The sequence below is a fragment of the Salvelinus alpinus genome, chromosome 16 (assembly GCF_045679555.1).
Source record: "Salvelinus alpinus chromosome 16, SLU_Salpinus.1, whole genome shotgun sequence".
In the NCBI taxonomy this organism is placed as follows: domain Eukaryota; kingdom Metazoa; phylum Chordata; class Actinopteri; order Salmoniformes; family Salmonidae; genus Salvelinus; species Salvelinus alpinus.
Genome location: NC_092101.1, coordinates 23,378,078 through 23,404,978, shown reverse-complemented (window position 1 = coordinate 23,404,978; position 26,901 = coordinate 23,378,078). Strand labels below are relative to the sequence as shown.

Here is a 26,901-nt window from a genome sequence, read left to right as displayed (position 1 = left end):
TCTAAACCTGTTTTTGCTTTGTTGTTATGGGCTATTGTGTGGATATTGGGAGGGGAAAATAACAATTTTATCAATTTTAGAATAAGGCTGTAACTTAATGTGTAAAAAGTCAAGGGGTGTGAATACTTTCCTAATGCACTGTATTGGCTAGTAGAGCAGTGGCCTGAGGGCGCGTACTTTAAATTCTTATTTTATTTTCCCATACAAAAATAATACATTTAAAAAAGGCCGATACTAACATTGACTTTCATTGTACTGTTGCATGGGATGGCAAATTTAGAGGCCAAAACTTAACTCAAGCATACAAAAATAATCATATTAGGTGTTATATATTATTAGACGATAGCATAGTCATTACAAGCAGTGTAGTTAAGCCACATTTAAATATTGAGTGGAGTACAGCACAGGGTAGCAGCAGCTCATCAACCCAGTTATGAAGCTGGACTAGACCATTTATCCTGTATAGGCTGCCATATTTTGTATAACAGACTTCTATTGGAGGTATGGTATTGAATCTTTTCCATATGCATTACATTACCTAAATCCAGTAACCACATTTCAAAGGTAGGTACAGTCTCCAATTTCCAAAATTGCATTATGAGCCTTTTGGCTAATATAGTACAAAGATAGACAGCCTTCCCTTCCTTGTTATTCCCATCAACTGTACCAAACAGAGCGATCAATCGGTCTGGGGCTGTAACTCTATCAAAGGCTTTAGATAAGTACTCAGAAATGAGAGCCCAGTAAACATGTAACTTAGGATGTCCAAAATAAGTGGGTCAAAGTCCCCTCATCCTGCTTGCTCCTCTCACACAGTGGTGAGGTGTCTGGGAATATTTTATGCAGTTTCACATTTGAGTAATGTAACCTGTGTATCACCTTAAACTGAACAAGGTTGTGCCTGGCATTCACAGAACTGTGTTTTATATTCCTGAGAGCTTCTACCCAGTTCTCATTGGAGATTTCTGAACCATGTTCCTGCTCCCAAGCCCTTTTTAATAGTGTATGTAGTAGAGGTCGACCGATTTATGATTTTAACGCCGATACCGATTTATTGGAGGACAAAAAAAGCCGATACCGATTAATCGGCCGATTTAAAATAATATGTATTTATTTATGTATATATATATATACACTGCTCAAAACACTTAAACAACACAATGTAACTCCAAGTCAATCACACTTCTGTGAAATCAAACTGTCCACTTAGGAAGCAACACTGATTGACAATAAATTTCACATGCTGTTGTGCAAATGGAATAGACAACAGGTGGAAATTAATAGGCAATTAGCAAGACACCCCCAATAAAGGAGTGGTTCTGCAGGTGGTGACCACAGACCACTTCTCAGTTCCTATGCTTCCTGGCTGATTTGGTCACTTTTGAATGCTGGCGGTGCTTTCACTCTAGTGGTAGCATGAGACTGAGTCTACAACCCACACAAGTGGCTCAGGTAGTGCAGCTCATCCAGGATGGCACATCAATGCGAGCTGTGGCAAGAAGGTTAATTTTTACGAGGATTAAATGTCAGGAATTGTGAAACTGAATTTAAATGTTTTTGGCTAAGGTGTATGTAAACTTATGACTTCAACTGTACCTCTATGTGGGCCTGTAGCAAATTATAAAGTCTAGAGACTGACCCTTTTGAATGGGGTTTGACAAGGATATCTAATGTAGGATTCTTTGGCTTAATGCCATACTGTGGGATGTGTCCTTAAGAAATTCCTGATTTGGAGGTATCTGATAGTGTTGTTGGCATGTTAAACTTACCCTGTGATTGTTGAAATGTAGCTAAATGACCAATGTATAAGTTACCGATTGTTGTGAGCCCCTTCTCTCTCCACTGTGATAACACCATATTATCCAATGCATGATTCAGGCAAATCGGGCTGTCAATGTATACAGTGGGTATGTTAAGAAAATACAGAATCTGTTTCCAGATCCTTAGTGTGACAAATGACTGGGTTAGTCATAAGTGGCCTTTTTCACATATGCTGGGCTGTTAACAAGTGCAGGGAGTGAGGAACGTTGACCGGAGGTCTGCTCAATCAAAAGTCATGAAGGCATATCATTCTGTCAGATCCCAGGTAAACTTTCCCTCCAGAAAGACACAATGTTCAGATTAGCAGCCCAATAATACAGTTTAAAGTGAGGAAGGCCAAAACCCCCCCTGTACTTTCTTAAATGCTTCTTTGAAATTCTGGCTGCCTTGTTATCCCATAAGAATGGAATTATTATTGAATCCAGTTTCTTAAAATAGCTTTGTGGTATGAAATTGGGTAGATATTGGAAGAAGTAAAGAAACCTGGGTAGGACAACCATTTGGAGTGTTTATACAACCAACCAAGGAGAAAGGCCGAGTTCTCCAAAAATCTGTATTTTGTTAAAGCTGATCAATTTTCATATCCCAATTCGTTTTCAATAGCTGATTTAAGTTTTGTCACTGATGCCAAGGCTTGTGAACTTGTCCATCACTGTTCTAAATGGGGTAGTTTGTAGAAATGGCACAACCACAGGCGGTGATATTGGCATCAATTTGCTTTTTTGCCAGTGTATCTTGTAGCCAGAGAAGGAGCCAAATGAATTCATCAAGTTAAGTAAGGGGGGAATAGTTTCAGGCTTGGATAAAAACAAATGAACAGTCTGCATTGAGGGAAATTTTGTTCTGCGTGTCTTATTTTAACGGGAGCTATATCGGCACATACACAAATGAGAGTAGCAAGGGGTTCCATGGCTAAAGCGAAGAGAGCAGGTGAAATAGGGCACCCCTGTCGGCAGCCTTTGAACAGGTGGAATGACTGCAACATCTCTTGATTGGTTACCACGGATGCTATTGGGTGTGCATAAATAATTCTTATCCAATTAATACATTCCTTTCCAAACCCGAAATGCTCCAGAACCGACATATACTTCCGCTCAATCTGATCAAACGCCTTCTCTGTGTCGAGCAATTACCACTGCCTCAACTTTATGATCATGATACATTACGTTGAAAAGGCATCTCAAATTGTAGTATATATGTCGACCTGGGATAAAACCTGTCTGGTCAGGGTGTATGATGTCAAACAAAAAAAATTCTATCGGTTTGCCAATATCTTTGTCAACACCTTATTTTCTATGGGGAGCAACAACACGGGGCGATAAGAAGACATCTCCGTGGAATCTATCTTTTTTCAAGATCAGTGCTATAGTAGCCTCATACAGTGTTTGTGGGAGTTTGGCATTTTCTTTGGATTGTTTAAACATTCGCAACATAAGTGGAGCTAGACTGGCGCAATACTATTTAGAGAATTCTATTACATATCCATCGGGCCCAAGTGCCTTGCTGTTTGGAAATTGTGCTATTGCTGTGTTAATCGCCTCTAAAGTTATCCTGGCATCAAGTGCAGCAGCTGCCCCCCTGTCTAGTTTAGGAAGTTCACATTCAGTGACAAAGCGTTCCATAGTTTGTAGATCAGTAGCATCGCATTTCGATTGATATAGCTCTGAGTAAAACTGCACAAAACATTTATTAATATCCTGCGGGTCTGTTACTATTTTACCATTGTCTCTTTTATTTTATGAATAGCTCTAGATGCCTGTACATGCCTTAGCTGTCATGCTAATAATCGATGTGGTTTATCACCCAGTTCAAAATAATTTTGTTGCGTTCTAGCAAGTAAAGAGCCCACCTGCTTCGGAAGGATGGTACTGTATTCATATTTAAACTTTGATCTTCTCAAGGACTGCATTCGAGGAATTCATAATAAAACCTCCTGTTCCCTTAACTCTCTTTCAATTTCTTTCAGCCTAGTATTGGCGCGTTTCTTCCTCTCTGATGTATATGAAATAATGTAACCTCTAATCACAGCATTGAGAGATTCCCAAAGGGTGGAGTAGTCAACATCCCCCGTGTCGTTAGCTTTATTCCCCCTCGGAGCTATCTGCTCCTTCAAACACTGACAAAGTATCATCTTTCAACAAGTATGCGTCTAAGCGCCACGGTCGTAGACACATTGTCGAGTTTCAGCACCATGGACAACAGAGAGTGGTCCGTAATTACAATCGGATGATGGGTAACCGACGCAGCTGCTGAAATTTAGTTTGGAGTACAACAAAAAATAGTAAATTATGGAATATGACATGAACTGACAAAGAATGACCCACCCAATAGATAGACATTAGTCTCTAAATATCGACTATGTTACGGGTTGTCATCAATGTATTTAGACTGACACTGGCGTTTGATTGTTGAAGTGGCCTTGATAGCTGTTTTAACTGTACATTAGATCCTCTTTTAGATAAAGTCACCTCCAACAATAACACTTGTATTTGAGATATTTGGTATGGCCTTAAATTTCGTTTGAAAAAATAATGGATCATCGACGGTAGGTCCATATAAATTGACCAAGGTTATTGGTATTGAATTCAGTGTACCAGCCACAATAATATACTGACCATTTAGGATCTGAAATCGAGGATGAGTAAATAAAAAGAATGTTTTTCCTTATCAGGATTGCTACCCCTCTAGCTTTTGCATCAAAATTAGACTGGTATATCTGACCGATCCAGCCGACTCCGTTTTGGCCTGAGCCGAGCGTTTTATTGAGTTTCTTGAAGAAGCACTATGTCAGCGCCCAGTGATTTTTAAGATGAGAACAACATTAGCTCTATTCACGACATGACCTAAGCCATTACAGTTCCAACTGACTATCTTTAATCCACCAGGTCTACTCTGTGCCTGGTCACTTTGGCATTTCTTATTTTAGAGCAAATTGTTGCTGTCATACAAAACCAAAACGAAAAACATCCCACTGTGTGGGAACTTGTCATGCCACCTGTACTAAAAGTAAACATGAAACACAGACCACGTCCTCTTACTGAGTGACTTCTCCAAACGAAGCACTCCTTGACTAACACACAAACCTTAGTTCAGGCTTTATGTCTAGGCACCCTAACTTGGCATCTATAGGCTCTGCATATAAAACGAATATTAGATAACACATAACTCTCACATTGGGACTAAAACATGATAGGCTAAACAATGCTATATAAGCAATAACATATCACCCATCATAAGTCCCAATCTCTGATCTTTTGATCAAAAAGACATCGGTAGGAAATTCAAACACATTCCTCAGCCAGGGAGCTTGCGTGACAAGAACAGGTCAGCCTCTCTTGGGTTGTCAAACGTAGGTGTTGATCCCTCGACTGTCACCTCAAACCAGGCTGGGAAGAGGAATCCATATCGCATGTTGGCCGCCCTGCATTTCTTGCGCAACTCATCATACTCTTTCTGTTGGTTCCTCACCTCCTTAGTAAGATCTGGGTAGAAAGACACCCTGGCTCCTTTGTAGTTAAGGGGGAACTTTTGACTAGCCAGTTTAAGGATGAGATCCCTGGTCTGGAGATAGTGCAGTCGTGCAATGAATGTCCTTGGTGGTGCTGGCTTCGTTGCCTGGGATCTGTGTGCGCGGTCGATCGGGATGGGTGTTTTGAAGTGTTCACTCTAGCAATGCTGGTATCGGCTCTGAAACAAATTCAAAGGAATTCCCTTTCTCAGTGTCCTCCTGGGTCCCAAATATTCGGATGTTCTGGTGTCTTGAATGCGACTCGAGCATTTCCAGTCGGGCTTTCATGGTTTTGTGATTTTTCTTTCTTCTCTATGTCCTGTAGCCTGGCCTCGTGATTAACTGTCTGCTCGACCTCATGCACCCTGCCATTGGTTGCCTTCACAGTTTCAGTCAAAGTCCCAATACGCTTTGAGATATCAGCCAACCTTGTGTCCACCTTCTTGCTTAGTGAGTTTATAGCAGCCAGTAGGTCACTTGGAGTAGGTTATATTGGGAGCTAGCATCTTCAGCTAACTCCTCGTTGGACGGTGATATTGAAATCGGTTCGTTGTCTGTCTCATCCAAATTCTTGTTTAGGACCCCCTTTTTTTGGTGCATTTTCCCATTTATCGTATTGACAGATAATGTTTGATATTATAGGTGGTGAGAAATTAATATTAAATATGAATTATTTTAAAATTGAGCGGAGCTCTAACAAAACACGTCTTTTCCATAGCTTGCTCTCTAGTGCCCCCGAGGGGGGCACTTAATGTGTTGCGAAAAGTGTTATGTAATATTTTATATAACATTATAACTGTCTCAATGTTGCTGTACCCCAGGAAGAGTCCTTAATAAATACAAATAGGATGGCCACCATTGCCCACGCGATCCTTAATAAATACAAATAGGATGGCCACCATTGCCCACGCCCACTAGCCCCCCCCCCCCACTAACTTTACCGCCACTGCAGAAAAAATTCTAGGGGAAACACTGCAGTTGCTCTCTTTTCATCCGTTGCAGCTTTAGCCTCTAGTGTTTCCACTTAGTTAGCTCAGAGGACTAAAACAAAGTGTTCTATTATAAGGAAACACCTCATCCTCTTTCTCTTGTTTTAATAGCATATGCAGAGCAATCTGAAATGGCTCCATTAATTATTCACAGCAGGTAGTCTGGTCCACGTTAAGTGTAATAAGCTCCCCATGGACTGACAGTGTCGCTGAAATACCTCTCTTCAATGTGAGCGATACTGGGGTACGTAACGCACTCGGGGAGTAGCCTCCATTTGAAGTTTGAATCAAGTTTGTTGGGACCAAGTAAGAATGTAGAGTCGGCAATGACCTCTGACAGTCCCAAGGCGCAAAACATTCTGATTGATAAAAGCAAGATGATATTCAAGTACAAATGTATCATCTTTGTGGGAAAGTTGTTTTCATTCTGTTCATGTCAAAAGCAGCATTTCCACTACTGGTGACTCGAGCGACGCCAAAGTGCCAGTGGTTATTGTCTCTCATAATTAGTCAGACTGCAGACAGACCGTATTGCTGGTGCATCGGTTAGATTGGTTTCCTGGGCCCCAGCGTCCCCTGCTCTTGGTGTTGCTGACTGCATGGCGCTGGTGACCATTACTGTAATCAGTCTACTTTACGGGTTTGTAATGGTGCTAATTGAAGAGATTAATACAGCAGCAGCGGAGTGAGGGTGTCCTCTCCCCTTCCTCAGGCAGATGGTTTTGATGAGCACCCACTGTGAACCTTAAGTGTTTCTGCTGGGATTACAAACACCGGGGAGGGGTCCCTGTTGTGAAGAAGGGGAAAAGAAACGATGAAGAGGGCTAGTAGCTTGTTGGGGGAGCAGGAGAGGGGACAAAGCAGAATCAAACAGTCCTCCATGTCCTCCCACATGCTTGTCTTTAGGCATTCTGTTCCCCCAAAAGAGAATATGAGGCCCAGCACCTTTACCACCGTTAATCGATCTGTGGAACACTGCGTGTTGGGCACATATTTACTGTTTGGTCATTGACAGTTTTATTTAGTATTTTATTTTTTGCACCAAAACGTGTAGAACATAATGAAAGATGCAGGTGATGTTTCATAAACTAAAAGGTGGAAAACTGCTATTTGTATCGTCAAGTGCCAGGCCTAAAGAACATCAAAGGGTTTTGGAATACTTCATAAAACTCAATGAATTCTTAGAATAAGTATTGTGGGGAAATATGCAGTTGGCTGTCTATTAATTGACTTGCCAAGTAAAAGTTGTAAGGGATTGTATTGTGGTCATGGAGATCTGAATGATCAAATAAGAACGCAACAAAGAAGCAACACCATATTCAAAGATGCAGCCAGCCGCATTTCGTCCATTCTGTCCCCAACACCGCCACATAGGGAGCCCACTGCAAACCATCTTTCTCATCCTCTTTTGTCTTAGTTGAAGACCAGCCGATGGTCTCTGCTTATGCATATCAATGGGGAGAGAGTCCTGTCCTCTTGTTTGTCTTTGCCAAAAGCTCTGGCTTTGCCTTGTGGCTCCCAGGGAACGGCTCCCTGCTCTCCTCGCTCGCCACAGTTCGGCCTCGGGGGCTCTGATTGGCATTCACAGCCAAAATGTGGGGGTACGCTAAGCTGGAGCGCAAATGTTTGCCAGGAAAGTGGCGGGTAGAATAGTGATGGCCGATGGGTCTGGAGTGTCCGTGATCAGAAGAGTTGTCCGGGGGATTTCTCCACCCCTTGCCGTTTCTCCTCTGCAGCTGGGGAGAGGAACAGAGAAAAGAAAGGGGGGAGAGAGACTGAATGAAAGGCATCTGGTGCTGGAGAGCTTGTGACTGTTTAACGGCAACCTTTTCTTCTCTTTGATTTTGCTCCAGCCAAGGATTACTAGTACTTGGCATTTCGAATGATTTGATCATTAATGTTTCTGTGTATGTTGCCCAAGCACTGTGATATCGAGTACATGCTGGTCTCAGCCTTAACAGCAGGGAAGGGCTTTCTGTGTGTGTTAAATTCTGTTAAGTTATTAAAATGTGTTATTACAGTGGATAATTCATTTTCTATCTATGTCCTTGCGTAAAATGACACCGACTCAAAGCATTTGTCACAAACTATTTTTTTCATTGTCTGCGTCTCAAACTGCTATTACCTTTGTAGTCACAGCCCTTTTTGTTATTACTTAAACATTTACATTTCAACAGGGAAATCCCATTGAGACCAAGGCATATTTTGCATAGGGAGCCATGCATGTATACAAAATTCACATTTACAAATGCAATGCAAGCAATTTAAGAAAAGCAATCCCATTCCTCAACAAGGAGGTCCTCCATTAACAACTACCCGACTCCAGAGCATCAAGGTGCAGAGAGCTCTGCAGATCATTCTATCCACGGGTGCAAAAAAATAACTGAATGCAGATGTACCTAATTCCATAGAGATCAACGGGACCTCTAGAAAGGGGGAATTTCTGTGGAATGTGGATTTGCACAAGGCGTTTGACACGGTTGACCATAGTATCATGTGCTACAAAATGAAAGCCCTTGGTTTTAACCGCAGGACCAAATGGTGGATGTTAATGGAAAACATTCTAGTGCGAAAGGGATCAGCTGTGGAGTCCCGCAGAGGAGCATCCTTGGTCCACTTCTCTTCCTACTGTACATTTAACGATAAAATCAGCCTGCTCTCGTAATTAGTTTTTTTTATGCGGGTAACTACTCTACTGGTGTCCCATAAGAACAAAGCCTCGGTCAAAGAGCTCCTTAGTGCAGAGTTATCCAATATCAGTAAATGGCTTTCAGATAACAAACTTTCTCTGCATCTTGGAAAAACAGAATCCATCTTATTTGGTTCCAGAGTAAAGCTTGCATGATCCCCTGATTTTAGTGCCAAAGTGGGCAACTCGGTGGTTACACCAAAAACTTCAGTCAGCGACCTTGGGTGTGAATTGGATAAGTACCTGACTGGTGACACTATGCCCCTAAAGGTGTTAACAAAGATAAACCAAAGCATTTAATTCTTAGCTCAGACCTGAAAATATCTTGATAGTGACAAACTAAAGACTCTGGCAGGTGCGCTAGTTCAGTGACACTTTGATTATGCGTACACATACCTAAACCTTTAAAGAATAAGCTACAGACCAGCTACAAAACAAGCTGGTGAGTATTATAATATTAATTCAACTTTGTCTGGGCCATGTAATTTTGGACCAGACCAAGGTACCTTTCAAATTATTTTACTTATTAGATATGTCCACCAATACAACACTAAAGCCAAAGACTATTGCCTTTTTTTTTTTATTGTTTAATTGTTGTATCTGGTAAGAAGACATTTTTATATATGGGTACTGTTTCACGCAACAAACTACCACAGCAACTCCAAGCCATGCCGACCATAACTTAATTTTAAAAGAATGTCAAAAGCTGGCTAATGATCAAGCAATAGAAAATGTTTAATGTCTGTATGTAATGCTCTAGGTTATGACAACATTGTCCATTTTGTTTTGTGTAACCAAAGTACGCCTAGTTTACCCTAGGCCTACTAAGTTTTGATGAAGTGTGCAATTGGCATGCTGAATGCAGGAATGTCCACTAGAGGTGTTTCCAGATAATTAATGTTAATTTCTCTTCCATAAGCTGCCTCAAACATCGTTTTAGAAAATTTGTCAGTAAGTCCAACTGGCTTCACAACCGCAGACCACATGTATGGCGTTGTGTGTGCGAGCGGTTTGCTCATGTCAACATTGTGAACAGTGCCCCATGCTGGGGTTATGGTATGGGCAGGCATAAGCTACGGACAACAAACACAATTGAATTTCATCGATGACAATTTGAATGCACAGAGGTACCGTGACGAGGTCTTGAGGCCCCTTGTGCCATTCACCCCATGTTTCAGCATGATAACCCCATGTTGGAAGGATCTGTACACAATTCCTGGTAGCTGAAAATGCCCCAGTTCTTCCATGGCCTGCGTACTCACCAGACATGTCACCCATTGAGCATGTTTGTGATGCTCTGGATCTCTGTGTACAACAGCGTGTTCCAGTTCCCACCAATATCCAGCAACTTCGCACAGCCATTGAAGAGGAATGCGACAACATTCCACAGGTCACAATCAACAGCCTGATCAACTCTATGCGGAGGAGATGTGTCGTGCAGCATGAGGCAAATGGTCACACTAGATACTGACTCGTTTTCTGATCCACGCACTTTTTGTTTTAAGGTATCTGTGACCAACAGATGCATATCTGTATTCCCAGTCATGATTAGGGCATAATGAATTTATTTCAACTGACTGATTGCCTTATATGAACTGTAACTCAGTAAAATCTTTGAAATTGTCACATGTTGGGTTTTAATATTTTTGTTCAGTATATTTATAGTTGGCTATCCATGTGATCTGGTTTGGTGACTCGTGTATCTGGAATTTAACAATGAACTAAGGTACGGCGGAAGTTTGTAAAAGGGCTTTATAAACAAAGAGAGCAGTGTATCAATCTACGAGACTTAAGAGAGGGCCAGCATGCTTTCTGATATAGGATGCAATGATGTGTACTCAACCTGTCCCCTGTAATAAAGGGACATGTGCTGTGGTAAACTGCATCTAATGGTTTCAGTGTAGTGGCAGCTGCATTCATATAAATGGTGTCACTGTAGCCTAGCACTGGCAGGAAAGTTGACTGAATGATCTGTTTTCTCCTGTTCATGGAGAGGCTATTTCTAAAGAAGCCCATTTTTATTCTCAACTTAACTCATTTATCCATATGCTTTTTAAAATAACTTCATCAATCCATATGCCCAGATATTTATTTATAATATAATAATCTGAGAACTTGTACCGTTTCTTAACATGTACCATTCTAAACATTCTACATAAAGGGGATTGGGCTACATGTTAAGAAATTGTACAAGTTGTGTGATTTTTATGTAATGTATCTGGTGAAGTGAGACCCTAATCAAGCTCTTCTCAAAGTAAATACAGTTCTCTGGCAGACAGGGGGCAGCATTAGACAGCACTGTTATCAGAGTATGTGTCTAACTGGCCTTACTAGTAATGTGATGGGCTTTTTTGAAAAGTGAATTGTAATATTGCTTTGGTCAGCAGTGGTAATGGTAGGTTGCTTTGGTGAAAGCTGAGCTGGGCGATTGGAGTTTTAATGAGATTTGTAATTGGAATGCCTAGCAAAAGGCTGTAGTACATAGATTGCATAAAATCATCATGAATAGTTAATGCTGGTTCTATTTAGCCAGATATTGATTAAAAAAGGAATCCTGGTCTTATATTGATATTGATTTTAGGGTAACTTCAGAGGCAATTGGTCAAGATGGTTGTTATAAGCAAACATAATTAGCCTAATTGCTCATTCAGTTCTTTCCAAATTAGGGATGAGCATGAGTTCTTGAACGGACGTCAAATTTCCATCTTTAACCAGAAATACTGTTAACATTTTTGGTGGATGTGCGTTGTGGCTGCCCGAACAGGCAATTGAAATTTTGTCTTGAAGACCTAGTTAATTTGCTTTGACTCTAGTGTTCCATTTGTACATGTGCATTTGCGGATCACACAGTTCTTCTCCCTAAATTACTTTTCCCCCTCAGTGTCTCATTCACTCAATTGCCTTCCAACTGCTCCCTACACACACATGTGCGGAGTGCGCCCACAAGCTCCAGTTAGGCCTACAGAAATGCCTATCAAAACACATAACTAATGGTACACACAAGCTACATTTCTTGACAAATGACAGTTTTAAAACACAAATGGACTGGTTGGTTGAAGTAGGAAAATGTGTTCCAACAACGAGTTGCAGTTTTGGAATAATTGAGTCCTGTCCATTTTCCGCTGCGGCTACTTTGCTAACTGCTAGTGCCATTTAGAATTGGTTATCCTAGGCTTTAACCCCCTAAAACATAGACCGGTTCCACACTGAAAATTCGCCAAAGACATTGGTTTGATAAAGACAGAGCATATTTTCATCAGATTTATTAAGCATAGTCCAAAGAAACTGTCAAACAGGCAGAATTTTCTAAATTGAACATCTGTATATCACCCCGTTTCAAATGATCATTCTTTTAGAGTTTAACTGGTCCAGATTTGAAATGTGCATCAACTTTTCTTTTTTCATAATTTTTTTTTTACTATAAAATAATTGTCTTGACTGTGATGAGGGCTCAGGAAATATGGGTGTCTTGTCTGCTAAATTAGCCTTATTTTGTTATGCCATTGCACATCCATAGGTTTCTACAAGCAAGCGCCACTGCTGAGGTTACTGCCTTTTTGAAGATTGCGTTGCACCATCTTATTTAACCAGTTGATATTACGGTTTCAATAAATTCATTTTATGGCACTTTTTTATCGACTGATGTGTATACACTACATGGCCAAAAGTATGTGGACACCTGCTCATCTAACATCTCATTTAAATATCATGGGCATAAATATGGAGTTGGTACACCCTTTGCTGCTATAACAGCCTCCATTCATCTGTGAAGGCTTTCCACTAGATGTTGGAACATTGCTGTGGGGACTTGCTTCCATTCAGCCACGAGCATTAGTGAGGTCGGTTCCAATTGTCGAAATCGGTGTGTAAGAACTTGACTGGCCTGCACAGCCAAGACTTCAACCCATCGAACACCTTTGGGATGTTCAACGAGTAGGTTTCCACATACCTTTGGTCATGTTGTGTATCTTACTTTTAGAAACTTTTTTCTCGCAGTTCTGTCAACTTTTTTTGGTTTTGAGGCTCGCCTTCCTGTTCTGTCTACTATGCACGTGTTAGAGGATGTGGATGCGTTGTGGTAGGGAAAACTTTCATTAAAGCAGGAGATTGTAATGCGTCTAGTAAAATCTGAGCTAATAAACGTACAGCTGCTCTGATAGAATAGGTTTGGTTAAGGTGCTGTTTCCAGCTTGCAGCCATCAGGACCTCCTTTATGGGCATTAGTTTGTTGTTTCTCTAAGGCTGCCTTAACCTCTGACTGGAGACACTTAATTACAGCTGGGCGCTAGTGTTTATGCCTGCCTGTCGGTCAGCGCTCGGAGGAGAAATCCCTGTAGCCCTCTGGTCAAACACAGATATTACACTCTGTAATAACACTGGCCACCCGGCCTGACCCCACTCCACTTCATAAAGAAAGGCACTGTGCATGTGTGTGTTTGGGACTGGCGTCCTGCTTCAGAGAGGAGAGAATGAGGTTTGAATATCGTGATCCCATGTCAGCCACGCATTATGTCTAAACTTTTACCAAGGCATTTTCAGGCCGGTCTGCTGCTTACCAAGTGACACAGACCTTAACACAGACACTCATCTGCAGAATTGTTGACTTTTATTCAACATAAAAAGCACTCCACCTATGGGCACGAGACCGACGTCTCGGCAAGGATACATCTCTCCCTCTGAGTGTTGGAGGGGGGATTTGGCATTGCGGGGAGCTTTCCACCACAATGGCCAGTTTGCTCAGCATCAGTATCTACCCCTGCAGGGTAGTGCATTCTGCAGGGGTAATGCGCTAGAATCCAGCACTCAGGCGACACCTGCTTTGATCACCCTCGCCTTGCGCACATCAGGCTGGCATTGGGCTTTAAACCAACAAGGCAGGGATGGCGGAGCATGGTGCTCGTGGGACGCTGCTAACTGTTTAAAAGCACGGAATGTTAAGTGCAGATACACCGGTCATGAATGGGAGAAGAGAAATACTGTTAATTTGAGAGTGTGGTTCTGTTGGTTCTGTGCATTAAGCAAGGCATCTGTGGAATGCAGATGACACAGGGCTTTTTCTCTGTCCAATGGAGGGAGGCTCCATCTTTGTTATTCCCTGTGGTGCTATAGTGTGTGGGTGGCTATCTCTCAGTTCCTTTCCACACCTCCACAGGAGACAATCAAAGCTATGCCGACACACCAATGATGTTGTCTCATGTTGTGTTTATTGTTATAGTTCGGTATAGGATACTTACTGATATTTGCAGTTATTTTCTTCAGGATTTACATTAAAAGTATTCATGTTTTAATCTGAAATGATAGATTTAATAATTATTTGCCATTGTCTTTCTTTCCAGGTGAAAAGGAATGTTTCAGACCTGACAAACATCCCAGTGCGACACCAACAATGGGAGGGCTGGCCTGCTGCGGCATCTGACGATTCGGTAAGGAACAAAAACACATGTCTCTCAGGCTTGGACTTGGGAACACCACTCCATTACCATGTTGTCTTTGGTCCTTATAGCTGCTGTTCACCAGCAGTCTTACATAAATTAGGAAAATATGTTACCCATGTTTTCATTTACTGAATATATTTTAATTTAAGAAGGTTAAAGACCCGGGTTAAAGTTTATTCCATGAAGGCTTGACAAAAGCCTATTATTTTACAATATGTAGTGAATCTCGGTTTGAGAGAAACTGGTAAATGTTTTCAGTGCTGAAACATCTGTCCAGTCTAAAAGTAAGATGTAGAAACTAATTAAGATGTCAGGACAGTCTGCAGGGGTCTGCAGGGTCCTTCTATCTGTGGACATTAAAGCTCACATCATTGAGTGTCACTGACCTTTCCCGCCCGGGGTCACCGTTCAGCCATTCAGCTAAATTTAGTCAAAGTGATCAGACGCGGTCCTCACACGGAGCCCTGAGGAACTCCGACCCCCCCCCCCCCCCCCCCCTCTTGCTTTTCTTTGACAGCTTGTATGTTCCCATGCTAATTTTATGGATGATTGTGCAACTGGGTTGTTCCATACACATTCAGTTGGCTCATCAACTTTTATCTTTGCTGTTGTTTTAAAGTATTACCTCTTATTACATTATTTTGTGGCATCCTCTTTACTACCCTGAACTGGGTTTTCTTGCTCTGATCATGATTAAAATCTACAATGACATTTCTATTTTAGATGTAGTAGGACAGGGTGTGGTCACCTGGTGAGAACCTGTTCTCTAAATGTTGTGTGGTTCATATGGCAACCCTCTCTTTTCCCATCTAACATCTACATTCAAATATTCACTTTGGCAAATTGAATTAACAATCGCTGCATCTTTTGTTTTGTTTTTAAGTGGAGCTTTTATGTCTCGCTTGGTTGCTCTCTTGTCAAAGCAAATACGTACATTGCAACGGTTTATTTTCCTGAAAGGCTGAGACAAAAGGTTATATTTCTTTTTTGTTCTAAATTGTTTGCTCTTTGTGTGCCTTAATGTAAAGCGCAGTGGCCAAAAGCAGCCTCTCAAACCACAAACCCTATACAGCACTGATATGGATCTATTTCATTGTTATCCATCTCTTTCCTTAGACAGGCAATCTAGCCAAGAGATCAAGTCCAACCTGAAACCACAGTAAAGTTTACATTATCACTTCTCACCCATAGTACTTTGGAATCCACAATATTCCGGAATATGAGGTGGGCTGCTTGTCAATGAGTCTTGGCTCGACCAAAGCTCTAAGGTGGCTTGGGGATAAATAGAAAGTGGCTTTAGGTCATAGCCATGTGCCTGGCCATAGCCTGGCTAAGGCGGCTCACTGCTCCCATGTTTCATGGGAGGAGATATTAAAAGCATTGACTGCAATATTAGCCCTTTCCAGCCCAAACCCTTATTGAAATGTCTCTGAGCATTACAGAGAAAGCCCTTGCATGCCAGCCTGGCTGTTCCATTGCATATCTCATTAACCCCGCCTCATCTCTGGGGATTTGTACCAATAAACATGGCAGCTAGGGTTTAAAATTACATTTTCAAGGAGTCATAATCGATGACTACTTAGCTCCGTTTTTCATTATTTTTCAGCCTTTTTTCATTCAATGCACTCACTTAATATTTAGTTGGGGGAAAGTCAGAATTATTTTTTACAGTGTAATCATTTGTTGTTCAATTTAGGGATCAATATTGTTCAAACTTAGAGGTTTTATTGTCACCAGGCTGTTTTATAATTAAATACCCAATTTAAGCCATGTCAGAAATGATTGTCTACGTTCAAGTGAATGGGAAAAATATATATATTTTTTTCAGACAGATAAACAACACAAACATGCATACTGTTAGATAACAGGCCTTATATTGGTGGTGCACAGTTTTGTACACTGCTGGAGCATCTCTGGAGTTAAAGATCAGTTCACAAGCTCAGCTGGGCACCACTTCTGCCAGCCACTCCAACATCCACTGCCTTTTGGCAACCAATTACCCAGACTCATTTTTATTTAAAGCCTTGCAGAGGTTGAAAATACAGTTTTCACATCCAAGGCTTAGATTTGTCTAATTAAACATGAGCTAATTGATTATTTACCTACTGCTTATTTTATAATTGTGCTTTACACTCAGAAATCGTAATCTTCAAAGATTGTTAGGTTGTTGTTTTTTTTTTGTCCAAGAAGTCAAATGTTGTAGGAGCTTACCTGTGGAGAAACAAGTTATTTCTTTTGGTACTTCACCTCCCTGATTCCGTGCCTTCATTGTGTATTGCTCTACAAAGTGTTAGACATCCAATTTAAATCGGAGCAGGAAGAAACACCTGTTGTTTTGGTTGGCAATGTGATTCAGTGAGGTAATTTGATACTAAAAATTTAAACGATGAAATATAAAAGGTGATAAAGGGAAATGCAAGCAACCTGGCCACAGAAACAAGAGGGTAATGCTCATTTGGCAGTGTAAGCCTATATCCATGGTGCCTTAGATTATGATGAAGCTGACGCTTTAAAGTCCCCATGCAGTCTTGAAATTGTTTTTAAATCACTGTCATCACTGTGTGTGTATTGAAAATAATAACTTTTTCTAATGAATTTCCCTGAGCCTCCTTTTGCCATTTGAAATGTTAAATAAAGGTTAAACAAGGCCAGTCAGTTAACAATTTCTTTTTTACAATGACGGCCTACCCCGTCCAAACCCGGACGACTCTGGGCCAATTGTGTGATGCTTCCGCCCTATGAGGCTCCCACTCACGGCCGGTTGTGATACAGCCTGGAATCGAACCAGGGTCTGTGACGCTGAGATGCAGTGCCTTAGAACGCTGTGCCACTCGGGAGACCCTCCAGTGTCGTCATGTGTTTACATTAACATCCCTGAATCGCGGATAGGATTGTCTAGAATCTAGAGCAGGGCTCTCCCACCCTGTTCCTGGAGAGCTACCCTCCTGTAGGTTTTCAGTCCAACCCTGTTCCTGGAGAGCTACCCTCCTGTAGGTTTTCAGTCCAACCCTGTTCCTGGAGAGCTACCCTCCTGTAGGTTTTCACTCCAAACCTGTTCCTGGAGAGCTACCGTCCTGTAGGTTTTCACTCCAACCCTAATCTAGCACACCTGATGTTGGAGACCCCTGCTCTAGAGCTTACTCCTTGAAAGTTGGAGGATACATATGGAAATAAAAGATGACTGACCATTGGTCAGAATAATTCTATCAGATTTTGATGATCTGGGCCAAAAACATCTCACCTGAACAGACTGAAATTCCTGTAATTTAGTTTTTTTTTCAAATGACTTTTCAAACTATCATAATTTCACAATTTTGAGTGTTTTTTCTGACCTCTCTGTGGACATATTCATAAAGAGGGGCAGTGCAGTCAAACGTTTGGGGTTAGCTGAGTTGAAAAACAAAAGGCACATTGTGGAGTAACAGTTGTTGCTTGAGGTAATGGGCCACTGACTGACTCCCTTGGTGTGAAAGATGATTGATCTGTTGTGAGACTTTCTTATTACCACCACTTTCGTCTACTCCTTTGAGGAAACGAGCCAAGCGGCAAGTATTCTGGCTATTCTGATTGACAGAGCGATCCTACACCTGTGGGAGTGATTGACAGACAGTGAGACATCCTTATTAGACTGCTTTTTTCTCTTCTGCCATAATTGCTGACATTTATCCAGTGTTTCATGGTGTTTGCTAATGTATTAATGCAGTCACTCTGAGGGCTCTGATCCCGGCTCCTCTCCTCCCGGCTTTTAATGGATTCTGTGGTTGACAGCCCCTTGCAGGCTTATTGAGGCCTGCTGGTTGCCGTAGAGACAGGGCTCAGTGATAAGCCGAGAAAGAGCCCCCTGTGTGATTGCTGTCTTCAGGTAACATTCAGTGGGGCCAGACTCAGTGAGGAGGACATGCGCTGCATGGAAGAGAGACTGTAGGCTCAGCCTCTATCTCCCTCTGACCAAATGCATTTGCTACTTTGAGGGCTTTAATGCATAAGTTCCCCCCCCCCCCCCCCCATCTCCAGAATGTTCCTCATTAGCTTGGGCACTTCTTGGATCCCCTGCTCTGTGAGCATAGTAGTAAAACGCCCCGCTGTTGATTTCAGCAGCAGACAGGCATGCATTTTCCTTCAGCACTATGACTTTCTGTGGAGAAGCCGGTGATCACAGTTGCCTGTGTGAACCTCAAACACTTGGTGCAGGACCCCTGATCTTAATCAGGAGTGACATACTGTAAACAGGCAAGGAGGACCAACAGGTGTTTAGGGTGGGGCTTCTTTCTTTTCTTCTGTCTTTATTTTCTCTTTCTCAGGCTCTGTTGTCCCCCTTTATCAAAGAGTTGTTGAACAAGGTGGTATTGGGGCTCTGGGTACTGTCAGTGCAGCTGTCAGTGATAATTATCTCACACTCACAGCCAGAGACCTAATCCAAACACTGCCCAGACAAAAAAGAAACAGAAAGAGAATGAGGGAGAGCGGGAAAGAGAGAGGCGGCAAGGGGGGCAGAAAGAGAATTCTTTCCTGGCATCGCTCCCCAATGCTTAGAAGCTTCAGTGCAAGTGTTAATTAAAAGAATCCAAAAAAGAGGAGCTTGTTCTTTGTGTTGGGATGGAGGAGAAGGTCAGTGGGGGGGTTAACCTCTCCCCTGTGCCCCGCAGCGTTCCGCCACAGAGCCGGGAAGCTGCACTTGTCCCGCAGCATCATTGGAAGGCACTGGGTCAAAGCTTGGCTTGGATGACCGCTCAACTTTATTTTTCTGATTTTCAGCACATGTCGTCCCTCCCCTCAATGTCCCCCATTGACAAGGGAAGTGATCAACTTTATTTATACACATATTAGGGCCTTGGAGGAAACCTTTTATTGTCAAGGGGGTCCACTCAACCGCCATTAAGATACTCACGTTTGATTGCCACTCGATTGGAGAGGCAAGAGAAAAGAGCAAGACATTCCTTCACATCTCAAAGCCCTCGTCTCTGTCCTGCTCAAGGGGTCAGCCTCTCAAACCCCTGTGTCGATCATTTTTTAACAGCACTTGGCTTTCTATGGAGCACTTTTAGAAATGCTCTTTCAAACCAACAGTGTGGCAACCTGACTCAATTTACAGTCAAGGATATTTCCATCCAATTCTATTTGATTTAATAAGATCAACTTGGCTAATGAGAAAATAGGAATTGTACCATTATACAATAATACTTACGCTAAAGAATTAGTGTGGGAGTATTTTTGTTACATGAACAATGTCAGGCAGTTCTTCCTAGGTGTTCCAGTGTTATTCAGTGCAAGTGTTAATGCTTTTAATTAACACTTGCACTCAGCTGTCCCAGCCATGGCAGCCTAGTCCTGCCTCTTTTTAATCATATTTTTTCTTTTAAAGTACATTTGCTTAAAGTTAGTTGTGAGAGACAAACACAATCTGTTGTGTGTGTGTAGCGGAACTAACGAGGCCAAATTGGAAGACCATGACAAGAAGATGGTAGCATGACTTTACGGACTCTGCTGCTTCTGCTGCACGGCTTTCCTGCATCTTCCCCTGGCACTGTGCTGCACAGCAGGGAAATAGCAATGGGCCACAGCAGGATATTGCTCATGCTTTATTTGTCCAGGGAATACTGTTTTTCCTCAACTGTTGAGCAAGTGGAAATTTGACTTACAATGGTCAAGATACAACCTTATTTCTTGCGCCAGTAGTAATTTAACAGTGGATTCAGATGAGAATGATGGCTCTCTATTTGGATATGTTCTGTTTTTATCAGCCAGCAAATCATGTGCCAAACGAGGACTAGTGGTTACTCTATTCTCTGGCTGAATTACTTTAAAAGAGACGTGGAAAACTCCAGCAGTCACTCTGCTTTTGAAACTCAATTGCCGTTACATGTAATCGGGTCCTGATTCAATAATTACCAACTGGTTTTGTTGGCTAGAGGACCTGACAATAGCAAAGATTGCCACCCCCTGGTGTTGACGGCCAGGGACTTTCTGTTTTGTCTGTCCGTGTCAATCACGGCATTAGGGTTAAACCTCCAGTTAATGCCACTATAGCACTTGTTTGCAATAAACATAAGGTTGTTTTCTCAAACGATGAACCAGTAGGTAAATACATTTTTACCATATTTGAACTGTAGTGGATGAGTTGGCTTGCTAATGTTGATTATGAACGGACTAAAATACTGTATTGTTAAGTAGAGATTATTTGTGCTAGGTTTTGACAATGCTTTTATTAATTTGCCGCTTGGCTTCAGGCCATGTAGGATGTTGTGGTCCGGTTCAGATCATCTGCCCCTAGACTGTCATACTTGAAATTAAAGCCTTTTAAGACATGCAGTATCGATTTAACACTGATCATCCCTTACACTCTCAGGGAGAGCAGGTTAGTGAGTAGCATAGGTTGAGAGATGGGTGCTGGGGCCCCATCAATTTCCATGGCCCCTGCCTCTATCTTTAGCCTATCCCATTGGGTTCAGCCATATAGATGGTCTTTAATGAGTCCCTCCAGTGCTGCGGTTGGTGACATTTCCAGTTTTTAATGAGGTTGTCCATAAACCATACCTGTACATTTTATTCTGGGCTTCCTCATAAGTCTGGATACATTTTTTCTAATCCTATCAGAAAATCAGAATGGTTTATCTGTGAATGCTGAACTTGGATCTCTTTCTGCCTTTACGCCTCCTTATAGAAGGTTAATGAATTGTAAGTTTATTCAGATTTTATTATTATTATTATTTTTCTGTCCACAGATGACCCTAGCTGCCTCTGGAATCAGCTACCCCTGCCATCACCTCAGTGTGTGTCGAAGGTCCTCACCAGCCAACAACCAGGAGCCCACAGAAGAGGTAGAGCAACACACACAGTACATTTGGCTTTGTTTTACATTTTTCATTGTGTTTGATAGGTCAACAATACTGAAGCGAATATGTTTGAACAGTGCGCAGATGTCCACATGGTAAGCGACAGCGAGGGGGATGACTTTGAGGATGCGTCTGAATTTGGAGTGGACGAATCAGAGATGTTCGGTATGGGGTCTTCTACAGGCTGTCGGAAAGCCGCCTTGAGTACGTACCTCACTTAGCATGAAGCTACCACTCGATTCAAAAAGGTTGATTTGGTATTTAATTGTTATCAAGCTAATGCGTTTTTTCTCTGCAGTGCCAGAAAATAGTGAGAATGAAAGTGATGCCTTACTGCACTTTACTGCTGAATTTTCAACAAGGTACGTATTTAGTATTGTTTTAAGGGTTCTGTGCTTCTCAAACGATGTGGAAGATCCATGCATTCTTTTTTACAGGTCAATCTCCTTTGTGTGTGTTGCAGGTATGGAGAATGTCATCCAGTGTTCTTCATTGGTACTTTGGAGGCAGCATCTCAAGAGGCCTTCTATGGCAAAGCCAGAGATGTAAGTAACAGTAGAGGAGCTGGTCTCAGTAGTATAACTTACAGGTCAACAGGACATGATACTAGTGCCTTTAGAAAGTGTTCATACCCTTTGAATTATTCCACATTTTGTTGTTACAGCCTGAATTCAAAATGTATTTTTTTTAATTATCACCCATCTACACACAATAAATACCCCATGATAAAAGTGAAAACATGTTTTTAGACAATTTTGCGAATTTATTGAAAATGAAATACCGAAATATTGCATTTACATAAATATTCACACCCGAGTCAATACTTTTGGTGGCGTTTAGTTTTTTTACCCCTTTTTTCTCACCAATTTCGTGATATCCAATTGGTAGTTAGTCTTGTCCCATCGCTGCAACTCCCATACGGCTAGTAGAGGCGAAGGTCGAGAGCCATGCGACCTCCGAAACACGACCCTGCCAAGCCGCACTGCTCGCTTAGCCCGGAAGCCAGCCGCACCAATATGTCGGAGGAAACTGGCGACCGAAGTCAGCGTGCTGCGCCCGGCCTGCCACAAGGAGATGCTAGAGCGCGATGGGACAAGGACATCCCGGCCGGCCGAACCCTCCCCTAACCTGGATGACGCTGGGCCAATTGTGTGCCACCTCATGGGTGTCACGGCCAGCTGCGACACAGTCTGGGATCGAACCTGGGTCTGTAGTGAAGCCTCAAGAACTGCGATGCAGTGCCTTAGACCGCTGCGCCACTCGGGAGGCCACGATTGCAGCTTTGAGTTGTCTTTCTGTATTTCTGAATCAGCTTTGCACATCTGGATTTGGGGCTTTTCTCCCATTCTTCCTTACAGATTTTCTCAAGCTCTTAAGTTAGATGGTGAGTGCCGGTGAACAGCAATATTCAAGTCTTTCCACATATTTTCAATGGGATTTAAGTCTGGGCTTTGTCTGGGACACTCAAGGACCTTCACATCCTTGTTCTGAAGCCATTCCAGCATTGCTTTGGCTGTATGCATTATCCTGTTGTCTCCCCAGTCTAAGGTTGTTTGCACTCTGAAGCAGGTTCTCATCAAGGATTTGCCTGTATTTGGCTCCATTGATTGTTCCCTCTATCCTTACCTCTCTGCTGCTGAAAAGCATCCCCATAGCATGATGCTGCCACCACTGTGCTTTACGGTAGGGATGTTGTTAGACGGGTGATGAGCTGTGCCTGATTTCCTCCAGACAGCGCTTTGTGTTCAGGCCAAAGAGTTCAGTTTGTCTCATCAGACCATAAAATCTTTTTCCTTATGATCTGAGTCTTTCACATGCATTTTTGCAAACGCCAGGCGTGCTGTCATGTGCCTTTTTTCTCAGCAGTGGCTTCCATCTTGGTCACCTCCCTGACCAAGGTCCTTCTTGCCCTGTTGCTCAGTTTGGTCGGACGGCCAGCTCTAGGCAGAGTCTGGATAGTTCCATATTTTGTCAATTTATTTCACAATGGTGGGGGCCACTTAACTCCAGTAATTGTTTTATACCCTTCCCCAGATTTACAGTACCAGTCAAAAGTTTGGTCACCTGCTCATTCAATGGTTTTTTCTTTATTCTTACTATTTTCTACATTGTAGAAGATGATTGTACATGCGCTAAGAAAAGTCTGCCAAAACTTAAACCATCAATATGGAGCCAACATACAAGTGTAAGTAAAACGAATGTAAATAAGTTAGAAATTGTGCTACTAATGCACAAACACGTCTCGTAAAAGTAAGAATGTTTTTGTTTGATTGGCTTTTGGAAATTGTAGAAATAAAACATTTTCCTTCAGTTGTAGCTAGGCAGGCTAACGTAAGTTAGCAAATTAATTTGCTAGCTATCACACAGGGGTATATTAATAATTATATAGTTAGTAGACATGCAATCATAATTGACTGTATCGCATATAAAAAGCACCCACAAGCTACCAGTGGCTGAAAACACAATCGTCGCGGGATGAACGAGTGATGAATTTCTGGGCAAGAGCGGCCCATTTTTAAAATTAATTCCTTCCTCCCTCGCCCTGCATGTGTAAACTCGTCAGACGTCATGATGTGTTATCAAAAGTGTCTGGTAGGCTGAGGGGAGAGGGTGTGTCTTAAGTGTTTCCACTTGAAGAAACTTTCAAAGTTATTGGCTGCATTCCAGTCACAAAAACCATCAAGCGCTATGATGAAACTGGCTCTCATGAGGACCCAGAGCTCTGTTGCAGAGCTAACAATTTCTTAGTTACCAGCCTCAGAAATTGGAGCCCAAATAAATGCTTCACATCTTTGGTCAGATGAGTCCAAATTGTAGATTTTTTTTGTTGTTGTTCCAACTGCCGTGTCTGAGATGCAGAGTAGGTGAAAGGATGATCTCTGCTTGTGTGGTTTCCACCGTGAAGCATGGAAGAGGTGGTGTGGGGGTGCTTTGCTAGTGACACTGTCTGATTTATTTAGATTTCAAGGCACACTTAACCAGCATGACTACCACAGCATTCTGCAGCGATACGCCATCCCATCTGGTTTGGGCATCATGCCCTCCAGGCTGTGTAAGGGCTATTTAACAGAGGAGGAGAGTGATGGAGTGCTGTATCAGATGACCTGGCCGCCACAATCACCCGACCTCAACCCAATTAAGATGGTTTGGGATGAGTTGGACCACAGAGTGAAGGAAAAGCAGGGAAGAACTGCTCAGCATATGTGGGAACTCCTTCATGATGATTGGAAAAGCATTCCAGGTGAAGCTGGTTGAGAGAATGCCAAGAGTGTGCAAAGCTGTCATCAAGGCAAAGGGTGGCTACTTTGAAATATATTTTGATTTGTTTAACACTTTACTTTGGTTACTACATGATTCCATATGTGTTATTTCATAGTTTTGATGTCTTCACTATTATTCTACAATGTAGAAAATAGTAAAAATAAAGAAAAACCCTTGAATGAGTAGGTGTGTCCAAACTTTTGACTTGTACTGTATGCCTAATCACAGTTCTATCTCTGAGATCTACAGACATCCTTGGATTTCATGGTATAGTTTCTGCTCTGAAATGGACTGTCAAATGTGGGACCTTATATAGACAGGTGTTTTTTTTTTTTATCATGTCCAAACAATTGAATTGGCCACAGGTGAACGACATCTCAAGAATGATCAAGGAAATTGGATGCACAATTTGGAGTGTCATAGCAAAGGGGTATGAATACTTCTGTAAATTATTTATTTCTATATTTCATTTTCAATAAATTTACAAACATTTATAAAAACATTTTGTTCACTTTGTCATTGAGATATTGTGTGTTTTGAATTCGGGCTGCATCACAGCAAAGTGGAATAAGTCAGAATATGAACACTTTGAATGCACTGTAAATGACCATTGTCATTTATTTATTTTTTACATCTAAAGGTGGGAGTACCTGTTCAAAAAGAGCCTCCATTTGATTCCTCTCATAAACCTCATTATATTTTCATCATGACAGCTGCCACTTTTATTTTTAGCCCACAATTTTTCTTCATTTTTCTGCTTTGTCCTTTTAAGGAGGGTTGTATCAACTGACAGCTTGTGTGGATTACTGTCTTATTAGAATGGGAGAATACAGCAAGATGTTTGGGGGGTTTTAGACCGTGAGGCAAAGGCTCGGCTTGCCTCCCAGCTGATATCCTCTTCCCTAAGCTAGCTCAGTATGGCCCCCTCTCTGTTGATCTCTCTGTGGTGCAGCTGGAGACTGTACATTGTGTCAATGAAAATAAACCAATATGAAGGGACACATGCAGCTGACCCCCTACTCTCTCTCTCTAGCCCTAGAGGAGATGAGACTGGAGAAACAAACATCTGACTCACTGATGTGACCATTGGGTGTCAACTTCCGAAACACCCCTCCCCAACCAGCACCACCTCCCTCTTGAAGAAATTGGTCTAAATCTCTCCTCTCTTGTCATCACAACTAGCTGTTCATTTAGTGGATATTGGTATGATGCAGGTTTCAGGGGAAGGAGGGACCAGGGAGAGATTTTGCAGAGGAATCTGTCTCAATGTCTGATGGGCTAATCACTAAGTAAAACACTACATTTGATGAAGCGTTTCTGGAGGGAGAGATGCGCCTTAATGAAAATGCTTTGGGCCCCTGAGCCCTCCAGAGGATCAGCAGTAAGGCCCTTCAGACAGGCCACCCATCACTGCCAAGGCTCCCCTCAAATCCCCTTAACGGTGCGGTTAATCGGAGTAACCCTGCTCTCTCACTCACACAAAGACACACATCAAAATTCATAGCGGTGCCGGGGTGAGGGTTTTATCACACTCGAGTATCCGCTTAAATCCCCCGTAGTTTAGCAAAAGAGCAATGAGAGGGAGAGAGGAGAAATCGATACCACGGGTAGGGAATGGATAAACACATTTTCATCCATCTCTCCCTGCTCTAGTGAAAGTGATCTCATTTTAATGTCTTAATGTTTTTATTTGTTTCTACTAGAACACTTCCAGTCAGGTGAACTGAAGCCCAGCTGAATATTTTGACTATTATAGTTTCATGTGTATAAAGACTGAGGTTTATTATGTTAAGGTGCAATATGTAAATCTTTCTGCCATTACCTGGTTGCAAAAATTTGAATAGTTCGCCTAATTTCAGCTTATGTGACAAAACAATGTATAGTGTTGAGAATTGTTGTACCATCTAAACCACTGTCAAATATATTTTCAATAACCAAAAATATTTTATTTTCAGCTGTTTTGAAGCTGGTGTACAAAAGTAAAAGATGCAAGAACAGGGAGCATAGAATAGCGTACCTAGAGAAGATCTACCGCTTCTTAGACTCACAGGTCTATAACTCACATTTATATGTAAATTTGGTTAGGTCTCCCACAAAGTTACATATTGCTGCTTTAAATTCAATTTGACAATTGTGTGCTTTTTTTGTCTTCACTAAAATGTTTGACTTGTTTATGGCACCTCAAAAAAATGAAATCAGAACTGGTTACTATTAATACCAAATGTGTTTTTCAATCATGTACCTACCATCTGTTAAAGCATTGATCCGAATGTGTGTTCTCAGTGTGTGTGTGGCAGGGGAGCAGTAATTTAAGGTCTTCATTTTGAAGTGTTTGTTTTTCTTCGGGCTACTGTGGATGATCACT

At 41.9% G+C, this 26,901-nt stretch overlaps 1 protein-coding gene across 1 annotated transcript in view; it reads left to right on the top strand.

Annotated features, from left to right (window-relative positions):
• LOC139541154 (FAS-associated factor 1-like) overlaps positions 1 to 26,901 on the top strand; it is an 82,742-nt gene that overhangs the window by 20,649 nt on the left and 35,192 nt on the right. The window contains exons 8-12 of the mRNA XM_071345457.1: positions 14,344 to 14,430; positions 21,165 to 21,260; positions 21,353 to 21,479; positions 21,574 to 21,637; positions 21,739 to 21,820. Coding sequence (XP_071201558.1) covers positions 14,344 to 14,430; positions 21,165 to 21,260; positions 21,353 to 21,479; positions 21,574 to 21,637; positions 21,739 to 21,820 — 456 coding nt within the window. The remainder of the gene's footprint in view (positions 1 to 14,343; positions 14,431 to 21,164; positions 21,261 to 21,352; positions 21,480 to 21,573; positions 21,638 to 21,738; positions 21,821 to 26,901) is intronic.